The sequence below is a fragment of the Hirundo rustica genome, chromosome 21 (assembly GCF_015227805.2).
Source record: "Hirundo rustica isolate bHirRus1 chromosome 21, bHirRus1.pri.v3, whole genome shotgun sequence".
NCBI classification, from domain to species: domain Eukaryota; kingdom Metazoa; phylum Chordata; class Aves; order Passeriformes; family Hirundinidae; genus Hirundo; species Hirundo rustica.
This window is the reverse complement of record NC_053470.1, coordinates 1,484,656-1,511,342: the sequence shown is the minus strand read 5'-3', so window position 1 is coordinate 1,511,342 and position 26,687 is coordinate 1,484,656. Positions and strand designations below refer to the sequence as shown.

At 51.2% G+C, this 26,687-nt stretch overlaps 2 protein-coding genes and 1 long non-coding RNA gene across 18 annotated transcripts in view; 1 reads left to right on the top strand and 2 right to left on the bottom strand.

The window, feature by feature from the left end:
- The window catches only part of ARHGEF9 (Cdc42 guanine nucleotide exchange factor 9), a 207,089-nt gene that overhangs the window by 90,540 nt on the left and 89,862 nt on the right, over positions 1–26,687 (bottom strand). For 2 of the 16 annotated variants that reach the window (XM_040084212.2, XM_058423254.1), the window contains exon 1: positions 23,136–23,276. The exons of 11 other annotated variants lie outside the window; for them this stretch is intronic. In XM_040084212.2, the coding sequence (XP_039940146.1) occupies positions 23,136–23,144 (9 nt within the window). In that variant the 5' untranslated portion in view covers positions 23,145–23,276. Of the gene's footprint in view, positions 1–275; positions 404–23,131; positions 23,285–26,687 lie in introns of those variants that run through there. 3 more of the 16 variants (XM_040084208.2, XM_040084214.2, XM_040084213.2) reach the window with 3 other exon arrangements.
- LOC120762129 (uncharacterized) lies at positions 10,384–11,582 on the top strand. The gene is made up of 2 exons (XR_005703826.2): positions 10,384–10,480; positions 10,896–11,582. It is a non-coding gene; the product is annotated as an uncharacterized LOC120762129 (long non-coding RNA).
- LOC131378692 (uncharacterized) lies at positions 23,316–23,495 on the bottom strand. Its single transcript, XM_058423255.1, has one exon. The coding sequence runs from the start codon at positions 23,493–23,495 to the stop codon at positions 23,316–23,318; it is 180 nt and encodes a 59-aa protein (XP_058279238.1).

Genomic DNA, 26,687 nt, shown 5'->3' with positions numbered 1-26,687 from the left:
CAGACTGGATGCTCTGCCAGTCACTGCCCCTCTCCAAGCCCCCCGTGCTGGGCAGGCAGAGCTGTGAGCCCCCCGAGCTGGGGCTGCAGCTCCGTGTGTGCCGCCAGGCTCTCCCCTTATCTCCCCTCTCTGCTCTTCCCTCGTCTTCTCCCCAGCAGCTTTCATCTGAGCATTGCCTCGCACTGGGAGCTGCAGTGCTCTCGCTGTCAGAGCTTTCCTGGGCAAGGCAGATTTCTCCTGATGCATGCAAATGATGCCAGCGTGCAGGAACTTGCTTCGGACAGAGCCGGGAGTTTGCAGTGCGAGGCTGCTCTGGAAATGTCACTGTGCAGGATCCGAAGGGGCTGCCTCCACCACCTCCTCATTCCCAAGGCCATCAAGGTGTGTGCAATGCTTCCTCCACCTGGGTGAAAACACTCACAGAGTCATCCATCCATCCATCCATCCATCTCTTCATCCCTCCTACCTTCCATCCATCCATCCATCATTCATCCTTCCTTCCATCCATCCATCCATCTCTTCATCCCTCCATCCATCCTACCTTCCATCCATCCATCATTCATCCTTCCTTCCTTCCATCCATCCATCCATCTCTTCATCCCTCCATCCATCCTACCTTCCATCCGTCCCTCCATCCTTCCATCTGATTTTCCAGGCTCACAGAGAACATCCCAGCCACGAGGCAGCAGCACCGTGCCTGTGTCTGGCCTCCCTCAGGGCTGCAAAGCATCACTTGGCATTACTTATCCCAACTTTCAACCCCCAAATCCACCAAATTTCTCCTAAAAGGTGCTGCAAGCACACAGCTCAGCAGGTCATGGATGTATGAGCTGCTACCAACCCTGCATTTTCAGCTTCTGAGCACTTCACAGCACCTCATCCCAAATTTCTTGCTTCAACCAGCACAGAGAGTCCTTTTCTCCAGCACCTTGGATTTTTAACAGAAATTAAGCTCAACACAACACAACCTTCTCCCATAGCCTCCTAAACTTGTTTTTTACCCCACTGCAGACCCAGCGCAGCGGGGCTGACAAGAACAGAGTGAGCCTAAGAATTCTAAAGAAAAACACAGCAACTGAAGAAAACCTCAAGAAAAATGAAACTGAAAACTGGGTTCCCCCAGCTGGACAACAAGGAAAGCACCTGGTGTCCATGGGAAAAGCTGTCATGGCGCTGCAATTGCCTCCCTGCAGAGCCCCAGGCAGTACCAGGAGCTTTTAAATCACTGTTACCTCAACCATCCTCTTTTTATCTGTGCCCTGTAGAAGGGAGATTTCTCTCTGTTATTTTTAAACTGGAGCCCTTACAGATGCCAACCTTTGCAGACCAGCTGGCAGCTGGGATGGTGCCCGTGGGAAGGCACCAGAGCCATGCTCAGCCTCCTGTGGCACAGCTCGGGATGAAAAGGAGCTTTTCCCAGCTTTCTTCCACACCCCATCCTCAGTGCTGGAAAGAATTCCAGACTCAAAGGGACCCAAGGGATATTCTGTAGAGAAAACCGTGGGCAGCTGAAACACTGGGGTAATTCTGGAACTGAAAGCTGGAGGGACTTTCCTTTGTTCTGGCTTTTTTGAGTAGTTTTTTTTAGTGTCCTGCGTGAAATTCGCTTTCTTTCAGTGGTGCCTCTGGAAAATTAGCAACAGAGATTTGCTCTGAGCTTGTAGGCTCCTGTCTGCATTAATTTGCAAACACTGAAGATTTTTTTGGGGTCTGTGTGCGCCTTGGTTCTGAAGGACCACAAGTGGGATGAAAGTCCCACAACAGCAATTCCTCACTCAGCTTCAATTCACTGCTGGAGAGTTTGGCACAGAGCATACTGAGAGCCCAAAGAAAGGGTGCACACACCTCCAAAAGCTCTGCGCCTCTAGATCCACCCTCTCAGAGCTGTGCTGCTGACACAGAAGGGACATGGCCTCTCCCTGCAGCACCCACAGCATCAGCCACGAGCCTGGCGAGGGAAACAGAGCAGCCTCGCAAATTATTAAACACAGAGGAAACCATGCTCAAATCCAGAGCAAACCCAGCTCAAAACCAGCTGGGACAAGGAAGGACAAGGAGAAGTTAAGGTGGATGGTAAACCAGACAAAAATGTTGGTGTAGTGGTGGTTGTGAGCACCAGGACAGGCTGAGAGGACATAGCCTCCACCAGGGAGGAACAGCGGGCTGGCCAGGGCTCCCTGCAATCTTCGATTGATCTTTCCATTCTCCACCACCACAGGACCTCACAGTGTGCAGCACTGCACACCGTGGAAGAGCAATTCACCCCAGAGCATGCTCAGTCCCATCTCCCCCAAACAACCTGGCCAGCGGGTTTTCCTTGCCTGGTCAAGTTTTAATGAACATCATTTAAATCCCCGCTTCCAAACCAAAGCTCAGCTCCCTGGGCCAGGCTGGGATTGTCACACTGACTCCAGAGTAGTGGAGAATTCCCACAGCCCGTGCAGATGAGTTAAGCAATTGAGAAGGAAGACACTGGGGTCAGCAGCAGCACCAGCATCCATCCCTTTCCAGCCTGGCACATCCACCCCTCCCAGGACAGCATCTCTGCCCCAACAGGCTGCAGCTCAGGCCACTCCTTCGACGCCATCGTTCCAACCTTGACACCAAGACCACGGATGTCAGGAGAGGATGGTATCTTAACTGAGAGATAACGTGAGCAGCTTCTGCAATTCTGCAATTTCCATTGCATTTTCCACTGCATTTCCCACCCGTGTCCTTCTGTGGGCATTCCCGGGAATAGGTCTGGGACAACCACAGCCAGACCTGGGAGAAATCACTCTCACTTCTTACATACTCATACTTTCTGTGTTCTAAACACACCCCAGCCCTGAGTAATCACTGCTGCTCACCCTCTGACTTTGCAAGGGTCCAGCCTCAGGGATGGAGGCTTTGGAGGGAGAAAGTCTTGGAGCAATGAATGCTCAGCTCAGACTCCTCATTAGGCAATAATGAAAAGAGGGAGGTGCTACGGGATCCCTAAAACCCCTCTCATCTGCATGGAACAGCAAGGAATTATCCATCAATCCGAGGAAGGTTAAAGGCCAAAAGCTCCTGTAGCACAGTGTCCTGCAGCAGAAATGCAGCCACATCCTTGTGCCTCCCCAGGGAACAGTGTGTGTGAAGGATATTCATTCTGCCTGCTCCTCCCAAGTGCCACGGGCAGGTCCGCAGAAGGGATGCTGCTCGCCCTGCAAACACGCAGAGATTTGGGAGCAGAATTCCAGGGAAGACTGCAGGACACAGAGCATCCCACCTGCAGAGAGCACAGCACCAACATCCTCTGCCTGCTGCAGCAAATTGGGCAAAGGTCACTCAGAAATAAAGAGAAAACAAGATAAAAGACAAGCCTGGCATCCCGGAGGAGGAAACATCTCAGTGCCACAGAATTCTGATGTGCACCAGCTCTCAGCTTAAACCAACAGGGGCTTTGGATTTCCAGACACAAATTCCAGCTACAGAACAACATCCCTGCTGCTGGAGTCTGGGACTTCTCTCTAGGTCTGGTACAAACAGTCTGACACCCGGACACCCGGAAACATCAGCTGTAAACAACTGCCAGGTCTCCTCTTTGCCCACAGAGGTTTATATTCCCTCCGACTCCCACATAACAGTATATTTTGCTACCCTGGCCAAAAATAACCTTGAAAATATGCAAAGAGTTATGATTTCTGACCTTCAAAATATTGTAGTTGTGACATTTCGCTTTGTTATTTCAGCCATGGACAAATGGTTCTGCTAAAATATTTGTCACAAAGTAGTCCCCTATGCCCAGACCACAATAATCTTTTTTAGCAACTAAAAAGGTGCTGCTAAACCATTATGAACTTTCCAGCCAGGAAAGAATTGGAAGAGCTGGAGCACCAAGGCAGCAGCTACTCTTGTTAAATTGGTCTCAGTTTTTCAAGGATCCTGTTGAACATTACAGAGGTCACAGCCTACGCCACTGTGAAAACCTAAGGAGTCTCTAAAACCCACGGAGTTTAATAAGGAATGCCATATTCCCAAATTGCCTCAAATGTTTTACAGGGTATTATGACTTTCAGTTTTATAGGTTCAAAACACTAACCAAATAAAAAGTCTATTTCTCACAGATTTTCAAGGTTCAATTTTTAAAAGGCCAGAGGCACAAAGTGTTCCTGTGAGCCAGGGAAGCCTCAGCCATCCGCTTCTATCACAGACCCAACCATCGTTCCCAGCTCCCAAGGTTTGTCCTCCCTGTGCACAAGAGTTGATTCCCACGTTAACCTGGTGCCATTCACTCTTTTTCAGCTTTCCTCCTCACAGAACCATGGAATGGTTTGGTTGGAAGGGATCTCAATGCTCACCTTGCTCAGGCTGTGGGCAGGGACACTTTCCACTATCCCAGGCTGCTCCAACCTGGCTTTGGACGCTTCCAGGATGGGGCAGCCACAGCTGCTCTGAGCAACGATGTTCCAAACATCCAAAGCTCTTTTTGCATTTTTGAGATAAAACTCTTAAAAATCTGAAACTGCCTGTCATGGGACCCTTCAGGCTGAATAGGATCCCACGGAATCATGGTGCCCACTTCCCTGGGCTGTACAGTTCCCCCGCATCTCCTCCATGCAGGTCCCTATTTCCCATAAGCATGGTTGGAATGGACTCAAGCGGTTTATCTTTTTCTGCCTCCTCCTGCCCTCGTGGCCACGCTGTTCCTCCCTGGCAGCCTGAAGCCCTGCCCAGGGCATTGCCAAACCAATCTGCTGCTGGACACCACAGGCCATCCCTGGCCTTGACAAATACCTGCAAACAGGGACAGGAATTACGGCAGCGATGGTGCTGGTGGCGCCTGTCCAGCTGGACTGAAGCTGTGACATTCCTCGGGGTCAAGCAGCGGCTTTCCAGGCACTACCAGTGGATTTACACTTTTCACCTACTCAGTCCTGGGGCTGTAAAATTTCATCTTTCTTTCTGTGCTGCCCTTCCCTCCCAGATTAATTTTGTTAACAGCTCTTTTTATGGGCACTGTAAAGCACCATTCCACATTTGGGCGCTGTTTAAGAGGATAAATCTCTGCAGGGACTTTCTGGGATCTGAGGGTGACTCTTCAAGCACATTCTTGGTTTTCCTCGCTGGATCACATCCTTTTTGTCCCCTTCAAAGGAAGTCTAACCTGTGACACACGCAGTCAGGTATTGAAATATTGCAGCTGCTTTCTCTAGGGTGCAGATATTCAACATTACCACCCCCAAAACGCAAGCAAGGATGCTCAGGACCCCTGGCCTTCAGATCCTTTGGGTCAGCTCAAATCAGCTGCTGGAAAATCTATGTAAATGCTGTTTCTTTGGGATTTCTACTTTACTTCCCCGCCTCGTGTTTCCCAAATAAAACCCAATGTCTTATTTCCCACCAACTGACAGCGCTGCGGCTCAGCAAATTAACAAACCCATGCACAACCGTGCCTTGATTATTCCCTCTCTTTTATTATTAAAGAAAATGTCAAAGCCTTTAATTTGACTTTGTCAGGAGCCTTTGAGCAGTTGAGGAGCAGTTTCTCACCTCAAAAAGAACCGGCTCACAGGGGCTGCTCCACACACAGCCCCGGATCCCACTGCTGATCCAGCAGAGCTGCAATCCAAATCCTGCCAGGCTGACTCCCAGCAGCGAGGCCAAATCTCTGCTGCCTGGGACTGAAATTCTTATCAGATACAAAGACTTTAGGCTGGATTTTCACCTCGATGCTGAGCTGCAAACACCAGCTCTGGCTAAGCCGAACTCTGCAGAGACCCATCCAGCTCAGGGGCCATCAGTCACTGCCGTCACGCCACTTCAGATTAACGTGTCACCACAGGCCAGCCCCGAGCACCTGCCTCCCCCACTACAGTCCCTACGCATTTTTCACTCTCTGTGATGTGGCCTGGTCCACCCTGTCCCCGTGCTGGTGTTCCCAGCAGGCTGCACACAGCTCCAACTCAACATGTTAATGAACTTTTGATGGAGCGCTCGGCTCCTGCCAAGTCCCAGGGGATGTTTCCCAGGGAGCAAGTGAGCCCAGCCCTGGTGCTCAGCCCTGCCAAGAAAGGAGAGCCAGCAGCACAGTCCTGGAGTGTCACTGCCTCCCTCACTCCCTCCCTCCATCCATCCATCCATCCATCCATCCATCCATCCATCCATCCATCCATCCCTCACCACAGAGAAACACCCTCTGTGATCCTTGCACAGGGATAAAATGCTGCTCTCCTCACTTCCCAGCACTGTTTGGAGTGCTGCAGGTTTGCTCCAACCACAGCCGTGCTCGCTGCTAAATGCTGAGCGTCTCGCTCCCTCCTCCTCTCCCTCAGCATTTTTCCTCCCCTGTTCCAGGCAACCGTGCAGGGGAAAATTCCAGCCTGAGCTTCATTAGTATAAGATATAAAAATAGAAGTGCATTATCTTTTGTAGTTCTCTCAGTTGATTCAGCGGCAGCATGAAGGTAAAATAATTAAATGTTTGTCTGGTGATAGAAACAAACCCAACAGGAGAGACTGGGCTGGGCTTTTCTGGAAGCTGAGTGTGGAGATCCAGGGGCTCTTGTGCTCCACAGGCTTTGCCCTCCCCTCTCTCCATAGCTACCAAAAGGATGATGCTGCCTCCCTCCCTCCTTCCCTCCTCCTCAACTCCAAAATAAACACAGGATGGAGGCTTTGGGAGAAGCTGGCAAATGCCTCTGCTGCAAAGCACAGACCTCCCGCAAGAACTTTTCCTGCCATCTCCCCAGATCCTGCCTGGCAATTCCCTCAGCACCTCCAGAAGCTCTCCCGGAGCCAGGAGAGCTGCAGGAGCAGGCGGGTGTCTGTGTGGACCAAGGTCAACACAGGAGATGTTCAAAGAACATTAGTGAGTTGACTTGATCCTTCATCAAAATACTTTCTACCTTTCCTTCCTAACACTTCACTGCCCACGACGTGGCAGGCTGAGCCGATGTGACAAACTGTCGAAACACATTTTTTTTAACAGAAAAAAAAAAAAAATAAACCTAGACTTTAAAGGTAAAACTGGTCCCTTAGAGTCCCTCTATCATACATGATATTCCTGCTGGAAGAAAAGGGCTCAGAGAGCAACTTGCTGGGAAGAGGCTCCAATGGCAAGAGCTCCAGCCTGCAGGGAGCTCCTGGGCTTCACCTTGTCTTTTAAGCTCCCATTAGTTAAAAAAAGCAACCACAGAGGTGCAAAAGCACCCGAGTATTTGTCAATCCCCAGACACAAACCCACGATAAGATGCTGTTCATCGATTCCATAAAGTAACCAGCAAAATTTCCTTAAATCGTTCTGCTGGCACCAGCAAAAAAAATACCTGCTACCAAAGGGAAAGGACCATCATTTCTCCCCCTCCAAATTCCTCCTCTGTGCTTTATTCCTGCTGTTGTGTTGGTAATGACCTATTTACCACCAGCCTGTGGAGGGTGGCAAATCCCACCCACCTCCGAGTTCCCTGCTGGAGCCTGAGATTGCTATTGATGAGCTCCGTGGTTTGATGGGAAGGAAATGAGTTGAGTTTAAGGGCTGCTGGCACTCTCTCTGGAGAAATGCCAGGGAATTTTTAGACAGCCTTCAACCCAACAATAAAATGCCATGGATGTGAGTCAGAGTGGATGCGAGCACCTCCGTGGGAATCTGGGAGCAGCCAGCTCCGTCTGGACGTGCGACATCCCTGCCCAAAGGAGCCACCCGAGAGCCCAGGTGTCCAAACCCTCTAATCTGGGTCTCTGGAGCTGCACACAGCTCAACGCTCACATGCACAGAGGGTCACCTCTACACTGCCCTGGGATCCCCCAGCACCCGGGCAGGTCATTTCTGATGTGTGGGGCTGCAAATCAGCGTCTTGCTCACACTGTGTGTGTTTGCAACATGTAACAGCCAACAGAATTTTTATATTCTCAGCTTATAAATACATCATGTAGTAAAAGAAAAGACCTTTTCTTGTGGTGGATGGGCAGCGAGTGTGTGTAGAACGCAGCTTACAAGTGCCTGGCCATATTCGTTAATACAGACGCCAAAGAAACTAAGCCTTTGTGTTTGCCTCCAAAAACTGGTTACATATTTACTTTTAGTTCAAAAGAATTCTCCTGGAAGTGGATTAGTTTAAATTATTGGTATCTTATGTCAATGCATGACAGTGTAGGACAAAAAAATTAAAACCTGACAGCTGAAAAAACCTTGTGACTTCCTAACACATTGTAAAGCTCCAAAGTCTTAACTAACCAAGAATCTGGTTCATGATTTTAAAGGTTTTGAGCTCATGGCCAAACTCCCAGAATCTCCCCTGTGTACTCCACTTTTAGGTCCATCAGGATGAGCCAAGATCCCTGGAGTTCCAGCTCACAGATTTAAAATGGCTGGAGCTACTGCAGGGAAAGAAAATGGGGGGAAAGTCTGCTCTGTATTTATGCACCAACATGGGGTGGGGAGAGGTTCGGAATAAGTAGCACAGGATGCAACAGAATTATCTAAGAATTAAGGCCTATTTTATGTTAGAAGAAGAACCCAGTGCTCTTGGTAATCGATACAGGAGCCTTTTTAAAAATCAGACCTTGAAGCTACTGGACACAGATAAGGCTCCGTGGCCTCGTCTCTGCAGCACCCCAGCTCCCACAGCACTGCCTGTGCTTCCTAAGGTGATCCATAAATCCAGAGCACCTCTGGCCACACCAGGAAGGTTCGGGACAGGCTGCTGAACTGCCAAGATAAATCCTGCTCCTGCAGCCAATCCACCTCTATCAATCTTCTCAAAAGCACTAATCCAAACACTGATTTGCAGGATCTCACTTACTTGTTTCTCCTCCTTTAGGACCGGTGCCAAACCCAAGACTTATGTGCAGCTCCTGGCACCTCTAAGCACAGTCTGCACCAAATCACCACCAAAGCAAAGCCTGACCTTTCAACCCAGCAGGTTCCCAAAGCACTGGTGGCCACGGGACATTGCAGCCAGGGATGGACTGATGGATGGATGGATGGATGGATGGATGGATGGATGGATGGATGGATGGATGGCTCCACCGCCCAGCTTTCCAGCACAGCCAAACTGGCAAATCCTCCCATCTGTTAAAGGCTTGGATCCACTCCAGGTAATAACAATAAAACACTGCCTTCCCCTGCTCCAGCCTCACCCATGGCCCACTTCCAGAGCCCTTCTACTCCTGACTCCATCTGTTCTGGGGAGGTTCGCTGCCCCTCTCTGCAATTACCATCAGAATAAACTCTATTTTGGGCGCATCCTGCTGGTGCTGTCCAGAGGTGCCTGCAGGAAAAGCCATGCCTCTCGGAATTCGAGGGGCTCTGGGCTCCAAAAACCAGCTCTGAATCCTCTGTTCTGCTCACAAGCCAAAGGAAGACTGTCTCTTTGAGAACGTGTTCTGGTACTTTCTCCAATCCCATGAGAACTGCCGATGTGAAGTTACTTCAGTTATTTTCCAGAAATACAAATCCATGGCCTAGTGGAGTACATTTTCTGCATGTTCTAATTTGTCCTGACCTCCAGCCCCAGATTTCCCTTTATAACACAGTCCTCTATTCTTAGTTTTACCTCCTGCATTGTATCCTTCCCCCTCTTTCAGCTGCACTCTCTCGATTTGAAAAAGCCTGAATCTTCCTTTTCCCTGCCTCCTGCCCAGACTGAGGATGGTTCCTTCGCAAGCAATCCCATCAGATTCATCCCAACTCATCCTACCCTGCTGCAAACTCTGTTCCCATTTCTCTCTGCTGCTCCAAGCCAGTATTCTAAGCACAAACACATTTAACCCGCTGCAGTGACAGCCTGAGAGCGACACGGTGAGGGAGGTCAGATATTCCATACCGGGAGTCCACTGCTTTTGGGCCATTCTGTTGGGAATGCCAGTGTCTGGCTGTCAGGATCTCCTTGGATTGCTGTCTCAGAGCCTCACCAGTCTGTGAAGCTGCTGTGTGATCTTTGAGGAGCCTGGCTGCCTCCAGGGGAACTCTGTCCCTGCCTGAGTCCATCCTCAGGCAGGACAAGAGGCAGGAGCAGAGCAAAGGGACATCCCAAAGGTCATGGCAGCACAGCCTCCCTCCCTCCAGGAGCACAGGGATCCTCCTGCAGCCCCCGCGCTGCCCAGACACAGCCCTGGTCAGTCTCCACATGGTCCTTGCCAAAAATGGATTCAAAGCAAGGCACCCTCAGCAGCCCTGAATGCTGAGGATGGACCCGAACAAGAAAAAACCTCCCTCACAAATGCCAGCAAATCCAAGAGAAATATCATGCTGGCCTTTCAGGAGACTGCTGGGAATGACAAGTGTAGAAGGGAATACAGCTGACCTTGTCCCTGACAGGAAACAGGTGTGTTAATTACCCAATACAGCCTCACCCCTGCTGAGTCACACCTACAGCCAATAAAGATGAGTGTGAGAAAAGAGAGTGGGTTAGCTGGTGAGGAGACAATCATGAAGGAGGAAGAGCCTCGAGGAAGAAGGAGCAAGAGAATTATGTGGAAGTAGGATCCTGGGGAGAGAGAATCACTGCTGTGAGGTCAGGCTGGGTCTGCAGTTAGAGCCTGTTGTTGGAATGTGCAGCCACAGTCTAGCTGGGTAAAAGCCTGCAGTCAGAGGCTGCAAACTAATCCCTGCAGTCACAGTCTAGCTGGGTAAAAGCCTGCAGTCAAAGGCTGCAAACTAACGCCTGCAGTCACAGTCTAGCTGGGTGAAAGCCTGCAGTCAGAGTCTGCAAACTAATGCCTGCAGCCACAGTCTAGCTGGGTAAAAGCCTGCAGTCACAGTCTAGCTGGGTAAAAGCCTGCAGTCAGAGGCTGCAAGAGAAACCTGCAGCAGGAGTCAGTGAACAGCTGGAGTTAACTAAACCACGAAGAGGAATAAACCAGGACCCTTTTCACGCTGTGATTAACAAGAAGTCTGTGTCTTGGCCCATTTCTACCCTCTAACAACAGGGCTGCTGCAATAGACATGGATGACATCTGTGGGAGTCAGGATTCCATTCTGCTGGATTACCAGAAGCCTTGAGCATTGATGGACTTCCACCGGTCTCTTAAGCTGGGAATCCATTTGGTGCAAGGAACTTCTGGGTGATGAGGCAGCTCTAATGCCCAGCCTGCCCTGGCCCCTCAGTCACATGTGGGAGATGTGGGGTGATCCTACAGAAACCCTGGGGATTCCACATTCCAACAACCCATTCCCACCACCAAAACCACTCCAAGGTGTTCCTCAAGACACAACAAGATGCAAATTCGGAGCAGGAAGCACCAGCACAGCCCTCACTGCCCACCTGCCACATCAGGGGGACATCTTTCCCTGGCCACTGCCAGGAAGGATGGACTCCAATAAACTGTGGGAGGAAGCTGAAAATAACAATGCAGAAAGCTGCAAACATCTGCAAGGCCAATGCTTTGCTCCACAATTCTGCATTGATTTCTTGCCTCAAATAGATTTCTAGATGGAGTGCAATTAAAATGAGTTACACAATGCTGGTGAAACATCACTCATTTCCGCTTCAGATTTTATTTTTGCATCTTTGCTTTCTAGATCCTTTTGCGTTTCAATGCCACGCCTTGGATCTTAATTTTTTTTTTTTCTTTCCACTCTTCTTCTGGCCAAATTGCTCTGCATCCATTTTTACCCTTTATTCCAGCAAGGATGATGCTGGTGGTGGCTCACACAGCCCTGGAACAATTCCCTGGGCAGTGGTAAAAATCCCCACCGTGAGCCCTGACTGCAGCTGCTGAGCCAACCCACAGAAACCTCTGAGCATTTATCAGAGGCAATTCTTTTGCGAGCTGCCCTGAGCCCTCAGGATCCCCTTGTCACATGCCTCCAGGACATCAATTTCCACCTGTTGTCCTCATTCCTGCTCAGAAGCCACAGGGAGGGACGAAATGGTGAGGAAGGCTGGGCTACAGGAAAAGATTTACTTTGCTGAAACCTTGTAAAGCCAGGCCAGCTCCCCCTGAAAAGAGCAGTGCTGTCACTATCCCTGCTCCAGCCCTTTGCTGGCCATTCCTGCACTGGGATGGATGTGAAAACAAGATGATAAAACACGGATTAGCCAGCCAGCAGCAGCCATGTCAGACACCAAGCTCAGCTCTCCTGAGCACCAAGGCTGGGCTTTACAGAGTACCTGGGACAGATTAACACGTATGAGAAAGAGCAAGTTTAGAGGGGATATAGGGAAGAAATTCTAAATCTTGCCCTGTGAGGGTGGTGAGGCCCTGGCCCAGGGTGCCCGGAGAAGCTGTGGCTGCCCCATCCCTGGAAATGCCCCCTGGATGGGGCTTGGAGCAACCTGGGATAGTGGGAGATGTCTCTGCCCGTGGCAGGGGTGGAATGGGATGAGCTTTAAGGTCCCTTCCAACCCAAACCATTCCATCATTCCATGATTGCATCATTATGAGCACAGCAGCCCCTCTGCACTTAGCCAATACAACCTCAGTCTCTGGCTGCTGTGAATAATACAGAAAACTGCTGGTATTCCCAAGCCTTTGATCTTCATTTGACTTTTAAGGGTTTTCAGGCACCATTTTCATTTAAAAATAGAAGAAGAACTCAAGTATTTATACAGCACAAAGGCTTTAAAGGCTTTAAAACTTCAGAAAAGATTTCTAAGATGCCAGAATGAAGAATGTCAAATATTATTATCTCTTGAATTCCAACCTGAGTTGGAAAAACCCTGCAAAGGTAAAACTGTCTGCAGGAGAAACAGAGAGGCAAAAAGGGCAGCAAAACTCGCTGCAGTGATAGAGAGATATTTTCAACTGTGGGAGACCTGTTCAAAGGAGGAGCAGAAGTCTTCCCTGACCAGCTGAGAAAACCACTGCAGACAGTGCTTACAGAACAGGAGCAATGTGCCCCAGGGAACAATCCTTCTTTTGGGGAGAGGGTGGCCAAACACAGAGGCTCGAAAAGGAAAGATTTGGGGATTAAGATGTGAGCTTGTGTCACTCAGTCAGAGACAGCCCATCCAGAGCATGGCTGGGCTGCCTTGGCTGGCTTTGGTGACATTTCTTTGTGCACCATGAGCCTCTCCTGGCTCTTTTTGCTGGCTTTGGGGTGAGAATTGTGGATACCCCAAGTGCTTCTGCCCCAGAGCTCACGTCACAAGAGGCTGAGCAGCTTCTCCAAAGCTCCTGGTTTTACTGAGGTATTTCTGCTTAATGCAGATTAATTTCTCGACAGCACAGAAATACCACAAAAGGCTTAGAGAAACAAAAAAGCCTCATTTAGATGAATTAATAACAGAGAGCAAGTGTATTATTGGCGAAGGCTCTAACGAGGTGCAGACAGAGCCTTTCTCTAGCTGCAAAAACAGAAGGCTGAGCTCTGACGCTGCATATGCAAAATATTTGAGGCCAAACGAATCTTTGGTGGAGCCCTGCTGACATCACGGTTGGGATCTCGGGTGGAATTCAAGATGTTGCTTTAAATGAAAGCAGGGAGCTCCTGGGTGGGAGCTCTGCTCTGCCAGGGGCCCCCGCAAAGCCCCAGAGGGTGAGAGGCATTTTTCATCCATCTGCTCCAATCCCACCAGCCTCCAGTACAGCACTTTTCATCCTCACTTGGCAAACCCTTGAACACGAAGGGGCAATTTCCTTCTGTGCATTTTACAGAAAGAGAAACACAGGCGTAGAAAGATGAAACAGCCCCTGCAGCATCATCTTAGCTGCAAGAGGTGGGGAATGGGGGCAGTTCCCCCAGATCCCAGCCCTTGGAGGGCCCCATCATTCCCCGACTGCTCCAAACACAGGGCAGACACAGCTCAAACCAGGCTTTTCAATAAAATATGGAGAGCTTCGATGGATGAGGGACAGAAAAACCCATCCCCTCTGCTGAGCTCACTGGAATTTCTGGTTGTAACAGAGACTTTTGTGGCTTTAAAAATATGAAAGATTTAAATTCTCTTGTGTCCAAACACCAGAAACTCGAGAGCTAAATGGGGGTGAAGATAGAGCGCTCTGGATAAACAGGTTATTCTGTCACCATCAATTCTTGTGTCTCTCTCGATGTGCTCTGCAGCGAGTGGCTCAGGCACTGTCCCAGACAGGGCATGGAGCTGCCTGCACTCCTGCTCTCAGCCAGCGTGGCAATTCCCTGCCTCCTTGGGAAGGCTTTGATATTGGAAAACCACAACCGAGCTTTCTCTTTGCTTGAAAGGCACCCACGGGCTCGGCCACAGCAGAAGCGTTTGCACCGCCCTGAGAGATCAAAGAGCTCAAAACCTTTCGCTTTTGTCGGGCGAATTAAAAACAAACAAGGCCTTTCCTTCCTTTCCTTTCACTCTGCTAATGCCCATTCCCTTCCCAGGCTTTCCAGGCAGAGATGCAGCACCGTGGAGAGCTGAGAGCATTCACCCACCGCGCCGGGCTCGGTGCCCGCTGCTCCCATCCCTGCCCGTGCCAGCGCTCACACGGATGTGCCCGGGATGGAGGATTCAACCCCAGGACATTCCTGCTGTCTGCCTTCTTGGGATTTTTGTTTGTGCTCCTCTGCGTCCGTAATTCCTGCTGCTCTCGCCTCCCTGCCCGGCCAGCACGGAGCGAACCGCGCATCCCCTCTCATCCCTGATGCTCCGGGACCAGAGCAGCGCTTGTCCAGCTGCAGGAGCCTTCAAACGGCGATGAAGCCCTTCTGAATCCTGTGTGGGCAGGGCAGGCACGGCGAGGGAGAGGGGGAGAGCCGAGGAGCAGCAGCCCGGGGCTAAAAGTGGATGTTGACTTCACTCTCCCATTGGGGAGTAGGTGGAGGATGTGGGTGGCCGTGAGCAGAGGGGAGGCGGAGGGGGCAGCAGCTATTTCCAGCTGCACTCATGTGCCATTTCTCTCAGTGCTGAGATTTGAGAGAAAACAGCAGGAGGTGGGGAGTGGGGGGAACCAAAAAAGAAAATCACAGACTCTGTGCAGGAGAACATGTTAAGGAACGAGAGAAAAGTAGTTACCAACAAGCACGGCCCTGAGATTCTACCAAGTACTGGAGGGGTTTAAAAATATAACAAAGCCCAAGGCTGCTGGGACTGCTTCCCTGCATTGGACACAAGAGGATATGATTGAAATGAGGCCACTGAGCGAGGGGCTCAGGCCAATGTGTGGCCCCAAAATGATGGTAAAAGCCGCTGCTTGCAGCAAGCCTCCCTCCAAATAAACTGCAAGGTTTCCTTGGCTCTCACAGATTATGTAATATGTTCTTGCCTGCTGCTGCTGCTGACTCATATTTTCCAAAATATATCTGGGAAGGCAAACACATGCACATGTGTTTTAATCCATAGGTTTCCCTGCCCATGTCCGGAGCGATCCGCAGGGAGGTGCAGCGCCGCCTGCACACGCGTGTACACACGTGTGCCCTGACGTGTGCGGGGAGGAGGGACAGGGACAGCCTGGCAGCTGCTGCAAAACAGAGATTAAACCAGCTCTCTGGGGCAGAGCACAGCAACCCGACACAGTGCAGGAGGGACCAGGGAACAGGGAAGCCTCGGAGGGAGATGGCAAAGGGAGAAGCATCGAGCGTGAGCTGCCGACAACCTCCAGCCAAACCTGGGCTCCGGGGACCAGACACAGACTCGTACCGAGCTTCAAACCCAGCTGGGAGAATGGGGTTTGTGGCAGCTGGGGCCACAGTGATGATATGCAAATGGCAGTGGGCTGAAAGGGACATCAGGGGTGGCCTCAGCACCCAGCCCCACAAGGGGCTGCTGGGGGCAGCAGGGCCAGTGCTCCCTGAATTCCAAAATCTGCAGTCTGGCTCCTGTTAATGCTTGGGAACACACTTCCCAGGCTCTGGGTGTGCACTGAAGAAGCCAGGCTTCTCCTGGCTGAAGATCTCTAATTCTAAGGCAGCCCGTTAGTCTTAAGCAAATTTGTTCCCAGCCTGCAGGTTTGGGAGGTTTAGCTCCTCTGCTCCGTGCCTGGGTGCGCTTTTAATTCCTTAGGAAAGACTTCTTGAAAATTCTGCAAAACCCTCAGCATGCAGGAGATAGGATCGATCTGCTGCTGGGCACTGGAACAGACATCCATCTCCCCTGGACCAGAGGAGACTGAAAATCCATCCAGATGTCAACCCCTGATCACCAAATGACACAGAAGCTCCGCACCGATGACAGCCCAGTCTCCTGGCACTGCCTGCTCCTCGTACCTGTGTGCTTGGGCAAAAGCAGGGAACAATTCCCCACACAGGGACAGGTGACAGTGCTCCTGTCCCTTCTCACCTCGCACACACCTCTGGGGACAGAACAGACCCTCTCCTGCATCCCTGCACCATCCTCATCCCCATACAAGGGCGCTGGTGGTATTCCCTGCCTTACACATCCAGCACCAGGGTTAAGACAAATCTATTTTAACACCTAAAACTTCATCAGAACCAACTGCTCTTTCTTCTTTTAGAGCAGCTTTAAAACGTTTCATCTGCATTTAAAACCGGTTCTATAATTGTTACTTTTTAAGTTAATTCTCCTAGAACTTCACAAAAGAGCGAACATCCAGCATACCTAAAAGGCTTTGGAATAAACCTTAAAAACAAACATTAAAGATTGATCACGCTTTTTCAAGATTATACTAAAACTGACTGAAGCTCAACTAGATAAGGAAAGAGAGTTGCATTAAATTAATCAGCACCTTATCGAGCCAGGAAGAAAGAACTGTAGATAACAAGCCCTCCCTAAATTTGGTATCAGAACAGAAACTTCAGTGCACGACATACTGAGAGAACCTTGTCAGATTTACTGAACAAAATACAGGGGAGTGGAGCAGCAGAAATAGCAGGGGAATGTGGTCCATAGAAATGCTTTGAAAAAACTCTGTTTTCTGATTATGCCAGCAAGAGCTGATGCTTTTGTCAAATGGAACAATTTGACTTGACAAAACTTTTCCTCAGATATGCCCAGCAAATTAACCCACTCCTGTTGGGGTAAAAGACGGATCCTTAGGGGTTTGCTCTGCACTCCTGTTTGTGTAGCTGACACCAGACTGCATTTGCTCCATTACAAGGGAACAGTTCCTCGCATGGTTCTGTCCTTTCTGCTTTCCGAGCCCCTGAGCTGGGCCACCGATTCCTCTCCCAGCATCTCTCACAGCTCTGAGCTCCCGTGCAGGGGCTCAAAACCCCCAAAACTGGCACCAGCAGCAGCTTAACCCTTTGGAAACTGGGATAAACATCCCAAGTACTGAGAGTGAACAAACCCAGCCAGCAACACGCAGGGATTTTCCCGGATGCCTGGCAAGGCTGCGGGCTCTCTGCGGCACAGGACAGGACATCCCTGAAATCCAGACAACTGTGCCCATCATTCCAGGAGGGACAGAAGGGGAGCAGGGCTGGGGACAGAGGCCTTGGCAGGCACTAGGACAGCCAGCACGCTGCTTCCCCAAGCAGGAGCAGCGGGAAGGACATCCCGGTCTCAGCCCCTCCGGCAAAGCGCAAAGCCCCGGGCACGCCGGGCAGTGACAGCCTCACTCCAGAAGGACACTGGAGCACACACAGCTCATCTCACCACAGTGACCAGCCTAGAAATCCGCTCGGGGCTTCATCCAGGACAAAAAGGGAAAACAAAGAGCCGGGCTGCTTTAACCGGGGTGATGCTACTTACTGGGACCAGCACCCAGGGCAGGGCTGCTGGCTGTCCCCAGCACCCACAGGGGTCAGTGCTTATCCCAGACAGGTCCTGGAGGAGGGGAAGGGAACAGCTCATCCCTGGAGTCTGAGCCCAGCCCGGGAGCAGGGTGGGCTCAGCGCAGCCCCGGCTCCGCTGAGGCACAGATGCAGCTGGAAATAGCCCCACACGGGCTGCCAGCAGCACATACGCTGTGTTATGTATGTCTCAGCTGATGCAAAGGAAGGGGCAGGCGCTGAGCCACACAGCCCTTCACACGGGCACGGCCACATTCCGCTGCTCCCGGCTCCAAAATCCCCCAAATGCATCCTCGGCCGCGCTGGAGCGGATCAGCACACAGCACACAGCACCAGCCTGGCCCTCTGACGCTGCCCCACGGCAAGGCTGGCAGAAAAATAAATGAGCCAGACCCCAAACATGGTGCCAAACACCCTCCCCCACTGACAGTCCCGCATCCTGCTCCAGATCCCAGCCCCACTAACCCCCATCCCAAAATGTGCCGCTCTGCGTGCCTCAGTTTCCCCAGGTCTGTGATAGCACAAGGGGTAGCTCCCCAAAGCAGCACACTCCTGTGAAATTATATCCATAAACTAGAGTCAGTTGAAATCCAGACCTTATTCTTTAAATCCTTGCATGCACACACTCCCTGCATCCCCTCAAATTCTCTTTAATTCAGGTGGTGAAGCTTTCAGGCTGCCCAACACAGCCCCCACCAGCAACTGGGGGCTTCCTGCCCTTGTGAACATCCCCCTGCGGCGGTGTTTCTGACAATGCCAGAGTAATTCCCAGGAAAACCAGGAATGAGGAGCAGAGGCCACGAGGCTTTGCTGGTTAGAGCCAACACAGCGTCTGTGGGTGCCTGCAGATTAAGACTCATTTCCACTCAGGAAAGAAATTCAACCACAACTAATAAAATAAAGACAATAAATCACGGTTCCTCCAGCAGCTCTTCCTCCAGGAGCATCTATTTTTAGTGGGAAGCATCAATCACCACAGCTCCTGCTGTCTACAACAGCTCCAACAGGCAAAACCCAGGTAGGCAGAGCTGGGCCAACGTGGGCATGCACACGCCCCCCACCTGCACTGCCACTGCCCCCCAGGCTGGAAGGGGACACACAGGAGAACATCAGGTGTGGCTACACCTCAGAACTGCATGATATTCCTCTATCCCAGATGGAAAAGAGAAGTCACAAGGCAACAAAGGAACAAAGGAACGTGCCCAAGGCCGCACAGTAAATCAGTGGCAAAGCCAGGACCCGGCAGAACTGTCCTCTGCCAGCCCTGGAACAGCTGCACAAACAGGACAGCACAATCCTCACACAATTATTAACATTTGGGAGTTCTCCCCGCGATTCCCAACTTCTCCTCGTTGGAGGCTGCGCAGCTCCGAGACAAATCCTTGCGTTCTACCAAAATAGCTGTCCCAACGTTTCACTGGGGGAGACACAGTGAGCATGATTATCACACCCAGCTGAGAAAATCCACATCAGCAACGGAAAACACAGGAGCCTCCCCGGGAGAGCTCATCATTCCCACACAGACACGCATGCAGGCAGGCACGGCACACGGAGCACTCCGGCGCTCACTGAACACACGAGCCAAGCACCACGACAAAATGAAATGACAACACACACACAGGGGTTCTAGCCACAAATCGAAACTAAAGCAACCAAAAAAAAAAAAAAAACAAACCCAAAAAAACCACACCACACAACCAAAAAACCCAAACAAACTTACATGGATTTTTTGCAATTTTCCTTCAGACATTATACACAGCAGTTGGGCTGTGCACTGAATACCTGATCCAAAAAGAAATATAACCACATTATGCAAACAGATGGGGGCAGGAGTCAGGTGAACATGCAGCTCTTAATAACAGTCATCTACGGGCTGAGAAAGCACCTCTGCATTCCCACAGGAGGGAAGATCTTCACTCCCTGCACAGCAAACGCCAGCGCTGCGCCGCTGCCATCCCGGGGGAAAAGCCAAATGGCAGGACAGGGCAGAGCCACCGCGTCACAGCCCTCGGAGCTGCCCCAGCCCCTCCAGCTTGTCATGTGAGGTTTTAAACAGAGGTGGGAAATAGCCACGGTGGGGGGAGGAAGCCTTTAGAAACCCGAAAGGAAAGCATTTTAGCTGCCCTAAAGAAAGAGCGTTAAAAGCGCCGTGCGGGGCAGGGCAAGCCGGGATCATCCCGACTGCTCAGCTCTCTGGGGTGCACTGGGACAGGGGCACATCACGCTTTCCCCACGCTGAGGAGGGCGCCTGAATCTTTAAGACGGCGGATTGCTGCTCGGGAGGAATGGACTTTTTTTATGGACTGTGGGAAACAGGGTTGCTATGATACAGGCAGAGGCATTTTCATGAATCCTGTGGCAAATAACATTGAATCCAGCTTAAGCAGACAACAGCAAGGCAGATCTCCCATCACCCAGCCTCAGCAAACACACAGCAGCGAGCACTGAAAGAGATTATATGCATCACAAATACCCTTTTTGCAGATAAATTCGTATTTTTTACGTTGGGGGGGAGGGTATTTTCCAGAGGGTCAGCGCTTTGATTCCTTTAAAGGAATGATCCCTCTGCCTCATCCCTGGGTTTGAGCATCCCCACAAAGGGGAAGAAACCCGGGGGAGTGACGGGGCTGAAGCACCCCCAGGGACCCGAGCGTGACCGGGGTGGTCCCACGGAGCACCGGGACAAGGAAAGCTCCAATCCCAGGGATATTTCACAGCGTGCAAGTGACACCCAGAGCACTGCAGGCACAGCCACTTTGGGGCACAGGGATCTAGAGGGGACTGGCAGCGCTGTCAGCCCAGAAAGCTCCCAGCTCATCGTGCCCAGCTCGGCAGGACGGAGAGGCTCCTGCACGCCTGGAGATGCCAAACTGGGGCTGGGGCAGGGGCTGGAGAGGTGGGCACTGAGGCCTGGGGTGGGAAACGGAGAGCAAGCTGAACAAGCAGCAAGCCCAGCCCTCGCTCACTCTTTCACCTCTCGTTTCCTCTCTTTTCCCCCAAAATTCCAACAGGAAGCCCGAGACAACAAGAACGCTGCCGCTACAATAACTAAGTTTGCTGCTGCCAACTTTCTTACTGCTCTGCGTTAACTCCCCTTCTTTAATTCCACCAGCCTTCAGGAGGATAAAAAGGCAAAAAAAGTTGTCATAAAATCACATGAATTCTCCCAAGCACGTTCCATGGCAGGAAGAACTCGGCTCCCGGCGCTCCCTCCCGGCAGCTGAGCGTGCAAACCCCCCGTCCTCCCCATGCAGCCCCGGCACTCCCCAGCCCAGGGATGGAACCAGAGGGGCACTGCAGAACGAGCAGCTGGGCATGGCAGGAACATCCACCACCGAACAAACACGATTCCCAAATATCTCCCCAGGAGTACAAGCTCTGCATCAACGAATGCACCCAGGGAACAGCGGGAGGTACTGGGCATTCCTCATGTTGGAAGGTAAACCTTAGTGCCAGAGAGCCCAGAGAAAATAAACATCCAGGCACAGCCACAGCCCGACGCAACTCGCTGGTCAGTTTTGGGGTCGGGTTTTTGCTCCTTTTCCCACCCTTTCTCCTCCAAATCCCTTTGTCGCTCAAGGCTGTTCCCCTGAAAGGATGCTTTTGGCCGCTCTTTGATTGATTCTCTCTCCATGGTGATCTCAGCTCATTTATTACCTTTCCAGGAGATTCTGCAACCTATAAAACTAATGACACAGGATGGCCAACAGGCAAATAGAGCAAAATTGAGCTGTTTAACAGCCCAGACCGTCCTCAGCATCAATTCTATTCACTTGGGTTTTTTTAGGGAAGATTGACTCAGTCTCCTGTGAAGTGAAGCAGGTACCTTCTTGCAGATAGCTACAAGTGAAGAGGGGGAACGGAGCCAGCAGGCACCGGAGCATCTTGCTGGGCTTGCATCCCTGGCTCCTGCCTTTCCTCCCCACTAAACCAGGCTAGTGCCCCATAACGCTTTTGGGGACGATTGTTCCCACCTTGGGACTCAGAAAAAAATTATTTCTGTTTTATTTAGAGCTTAAAGCACTTTGAAAGTGCCAAATTTGCCAGATTTAACTCCGTTTCCAATCGTGCCACCATCGAAAAGCCATCGGCTCCCGAACCCTGCTCGGCATTTAACTCCCAGCACACAAACCCTCACTGGGAAATAACTCCATGTCTCCAGCTGTAACCTCCAGCTTTCTCTTTAGCCATCAGTTACACGGTTATTTTTTTTTCAGGGAACATCAAATAAATAACACACAGCTGGAATGAGCATGAACTAATTAAATTATCAAGGCAATAAAATTCCAGTGACCATCAGCAAAGATAAAAACATTTTCAAACTGGTATTTTTTTCTGTTTGTTTGTTTCTAGCAATTCTGATTTTTCTGGAGGGGGAAATAATATATTAAAAAAAAAAATCCCTAAGACCTCTAACTGAAGCACAGAACAGAGACATATTTTCCAGAGGAAAAGGCATTACTCTTTCCAGACATTCCCTTCGTATTCTCTCCAAACTTCTGGTGCTGCCACTGGAGCCCCCAGCCAGCCCAGCTTCCAAGCTGTAAACACCGCAATTTCGGGCTAGAAGCACCTCTAACTGCTGGACACCTTTCCAGCAAGCCCATAATACACAACTTAGCACTTCATTTTCCAGAAAATCAATGTAAATAAAGTCATGCGAAGCAACCCATCTTAAAAGCTCGTTATCCTTGAGGTGGGCAAAGATTTTTCTTAGATACATTCCCCAAAATTTGATATACACACACACACACGAAAGAAAGAAAAGAAAGCCAAAATCAAATTTCTAGAAAATCAAAGCAAAACCCAACCCCTCCGTATCTGTTGCTTTAGCAAAGAAAAACAAAGCTTGCATTGCTCTTTCCCCCTCTGATCTTTCCTTCCCAATTTGCAGAGACAGAAACCACGTACAACCAGAATAAAAACCCAGCAGGTTATGTTCCGCTCCCTCTCACATCTCTAAGAAAAGCAGCTGGGTTACATCAGCGTGGACACAGCATTTGGAGGCTTTGGGGCTGAATCTTGAGAAATCAAATCAGATCATCAAGGCAACACAGATAAATACACAAATACACTAAGCAGAATTTGTCTATCCCTTTTTTTTTTTTTTTTTTTTTTTTTTTTTTTGGTGGCCGAATGTTATTTCAGCAAAGATTTAATCCTTCAATAGGATTTCTCAAACACCCCCCCCACCCCTTAAAAAAGCCCACAGCTCGATTCCGACGCGCACACCGGCACCTCTCACCTGGCACCTACATGGTTACTCTCACAGACACTGCACATTAACTGCTTGCTAGAAATCACACACAAAATGACTTATTATCAACTTGAGCCTCTATTTCAAAGAAAAGCAAAACAACACAGCCACAGCTCACCACGGACAGATCATTTTCACTCTGCTGCTGCCTAAAGAAGCACAGCTCTATCTCGCTAGCACAGAATCACGGAGGACTGGATCGCTGTTATTATTTATCACATTTAAAACCCCGGCAAAAGCAGCTACACTTACAGGCATACTTAAAAGACAAGACATAACAAAAGATTTAGGGAGAGATAATAATACCAACGTCATACATATCACAGCGAGGCCATGTTGAAGCTCAACGCGTTTCCCCCCTCAGTAAGAAATCTCTCTCTCTCTTTCTCTCTCTCTCTCGCCTTTCTCTCTCTCTCTCTCCCGCTCGTGCTCTCTTGTTGAATTGCTAGTGGTAGTAGTAGCCCCCAACAGCTCAGGAGAAAAAATCCATTTAACGAGTGCCCAGGAAGAACATGAGTATGACATTCACAAGCAATAGCACCACAATCACTGCAAAAACGACCACCGTTTGAACATCCAAGGTCATGGTGCAATGCAGAACACTGTAGTGTTCGAGGTGTGGGGCTGGCAGATTTGGAGAAGTCAACCTCTGCTCTGTAAGACTGTCCATACATCCACCATGCTAGAATAGAGGAGAAAACTGTTCCCGGTTTTGGGCTGGTTCGTAATGCTTTGTGCTCTGCCTTTAGTTTCTCCCCTATCTGCTGTCTCTAGCTCATTTCTGAGCCCGCTAAGTGAAGCATCGTCACAACCAGCGAGCACTCGGGACGCAAAATCCTTCCTTTAGGAAAAGAGCGAGCGCTGTCTGCGAGCTTCTCTCTCTGTCTCGTCCCCCCTCTCTCTCCGGGTCTCTCTCTCGCTGGCTGGCTCGCTTTTTAATTCGTCAAGCCAGTGCAGATACGGAGCCCGTGTGAGTGTGACAGCTCTGCAAGCTGCTGCGGCTGCATCCCTCGGAGCGAGGCGGACCCTGGCGCATACTAATCAGCTCCAGTGACCAGGCAGCGACGGCATCCTGGCTGTCACTCAAACGCAGAAGGAAGCGCTTGCTCCATAAATACGCGAGGCTTCCGCCCGCCGCGACAGCGAGCGCCACGCAGCCGCGGCTCTGCCCTGCGCTCCTGACGCGGCTCAGATGCTCCGGCCAGGCTGCTCGGATGCTCCAGCCAGGAGGCTCGGATGCTCCGGCCAGGCGGCTCGGATGCTCCGGCCAGGCTGCTTGGATGCTCCGGCCAGGAGGCTCGGATGCTCCGGCCAGGCTGCTTGGATGCTCCGGCCAGGAGGCTCGGATGCTCCGGCCAGGCTGCTCAGATGCTCCGGCCAGGCTGCTCGGATGCTCCGGCCACGCGGCTCGGATGCTCCGGCCAGGCGGCTCGGATGCTCCGGGCCAGGCTGCTCAGATGCTCCGGCCAGGCTGCTCGGATGCTCCGGCCAGGCTGCTTGGATGCTCCGGCCAGGAGGCTCGGATGCTCCGGCCAGGCTGCTTGGATGCTCCGGCCAGGAGGCTCGGATGCTCCGGCCAGGCTGCTCAGATGCTCCGGCCAGGCTGCTCGGATGCTCCGGCCACGCGGCTCGGATGCTCCGGCCAGGCGGCTCGGATGCTCCGGGCCAGGCTGCTCAGATGCTCCGGCCAGGCTGCTCGGATGCTCCGGCCAGGCTGCTCGGATGCTCCGGCCAGGCTGCTCAGATGCTCCGGCCAGGCTGCTCGGATGCTCCGGCCAGGCTGCTCGGATGCTCCGGCCAGGAAGCTCGGATGCTCCGGCCAGGCTGCTTGGATGCTCCGGCCAGGCTGCTCGGATGCTCCGGCCAGGCTGCTCGGATGCTCCGGCCAGGCGGCTCCGAGCCGCGCACATCCCGCTCCGCACCGCCCCGGGATGCGGTCCTTGGGAAAGGCGAACCCCGAGAGCCGGTGCTGCCCGGAGCCCGCTCGGAGCAGGGAAGGGAGCAGCAGCAGAGCGGCCAAAATAACGAAAAGGTGACTTGTGGTAACCTGGGAATTGGCCGTGAGCCTGAAATGTGGGAATTGGGTAGGGGGGATTAGGTTTAGCTCTGTACAATCATCCTCCCGTCACGAATCCTGTAACCTCTCCTCAGCACTGCACTCGCTGTTTCCATCGAAGAGTTAAACTGAATTCTGACTCTACAGACAGATCTATAAAAGGGGGGCAGGACAGATGGAGGATCTTTATTCCTTCCACAGCAGCCAGAAATGCTCATTCCTACATTAAAATCACACACACACACACTCAGAATTCATGGTCCAGGTGCCAGGTGCTCTCCCAAATCCCAATCCGAGCTCCCAGAACCAGCAGGTACCTCGGAGAGGCATCACAGTGCACACAAACCAGATACACTCAGCTGGAAAAAGCAAATGATTTTCCAGACAAAGACAAATATAGAAATGCTGCCAATGCATATGCATAACGCACAAAAATGTGCATCCGGGGGCTGAGCACGGCACCTTCCAGGAAAGCTGCGCCTCCGAACGTTCCCACACAGACACGAGGCCAACAGGCACCACACAAGCTCCTCGTTTGCTCTCCTGCAGCAAACACTGAGAGCTGGGGAGGACTTTAAACCTGGCCAGCTCCCTGTTTTAACCTCAGCCCCACCAACGAGGGGCAGCCTGTCCTGCAGCGTCCTTCCAGGGCACCAGCGTCTGGGGAAGGGCAGCCCGTGATGCTCCTCACATCAACACTAAACCCAAGCAAGCCTTGTTTTCATTTTCTTCCTTTGCCAGAGGGCTCCCTCAAAAACAGGAGGGTGCTGTGTCCAGCCCAACCACCACCAAAGGAGAGCCCATGTCAGCACTGAATCTTCACAAAAACAGGAGGGTGCTGTATCCACCCCAACCACCACCAAAGGAGAGCCCATGTCAGCACTGGATCTTCACAAAAACAGGAGGGTGCTGTATCCACCCCAACCACCACCAAAGGAGAGCCCATGTCAGCACTGGATCTTCACAAAAACAGGAGGGTGCTGTATCCACCCCAACCACCACCAAAGGAGAGCCCATGTCAGCACTGGATCTTCCTCGATGGCCTCCACTCAGAGCCACTGGTTTCTGCCACACCAACACTCAGCCAGCACCATCGTGCTCATTTCTGACCAGCTCTGGAGCACGTGTGGGCTGTGACGTGTTTGGAGATGCAGAGGGTGGGGCGTGTTGAGCAGCAGTAGAAACAAGAACGGTTTGGGTTCCTCAGGAGGTTTATTTTGGGTGGTACGTGCCAGCCAGAGGCTCTCTCCAGCATGTGAGGCCCCTGCCCTGTGCAGGCAGGGAGATTCTCGTTCAGGAGGACAGTGAAAAGTCCTTTTTCACCTGTACAATCACAGGAAGCTGCTTTAAAGCTGCCCCAGGCTGCCCCATGAGCACACATGCCAAGCCTGTATCCAGGTGATGGATGTGCCTCATCCCCAGCTTCCAAACCTGCATTTTCTACCAAGGATCCATTTTTAGGATAGCCAGTCTGTCTGATGTAATTTTAGACTAATCAGAATAGCAAACACAGAACGATTCGGGTTGGAAGGGACCTCGGAGATCGTTTAGTTCCAACACATAATAGATGTGGGATATTTATTATTATTGCTACCATCCTTTCCCAAAACAACACAGGCAATTTTCCAAAACATAAACCTGAACCTACAGAAACAGCCAGGAAATTCCAGTTTCAGTCTCAGAAGCAGCAACGACTTCCCCAGAACACACAAGCAGCCTGAATTTAGAGGGATTTTACGGCCAGTTTATCTTTTCCTCTAAACTGCAGGGAGCACAGAGGGAGCCTGGGTGTGGAGCCCAGAGGAA

Excerpts from the sequence above, each read along its gene's own strand:
- LOC131378692 (XM_058423255.1), bottom strand. The coding sequence starts at position 23,495 with ATGGACAGTCTTACAGAGCAGAGGTTGACTTCTCCAAATCTGCCAGCC.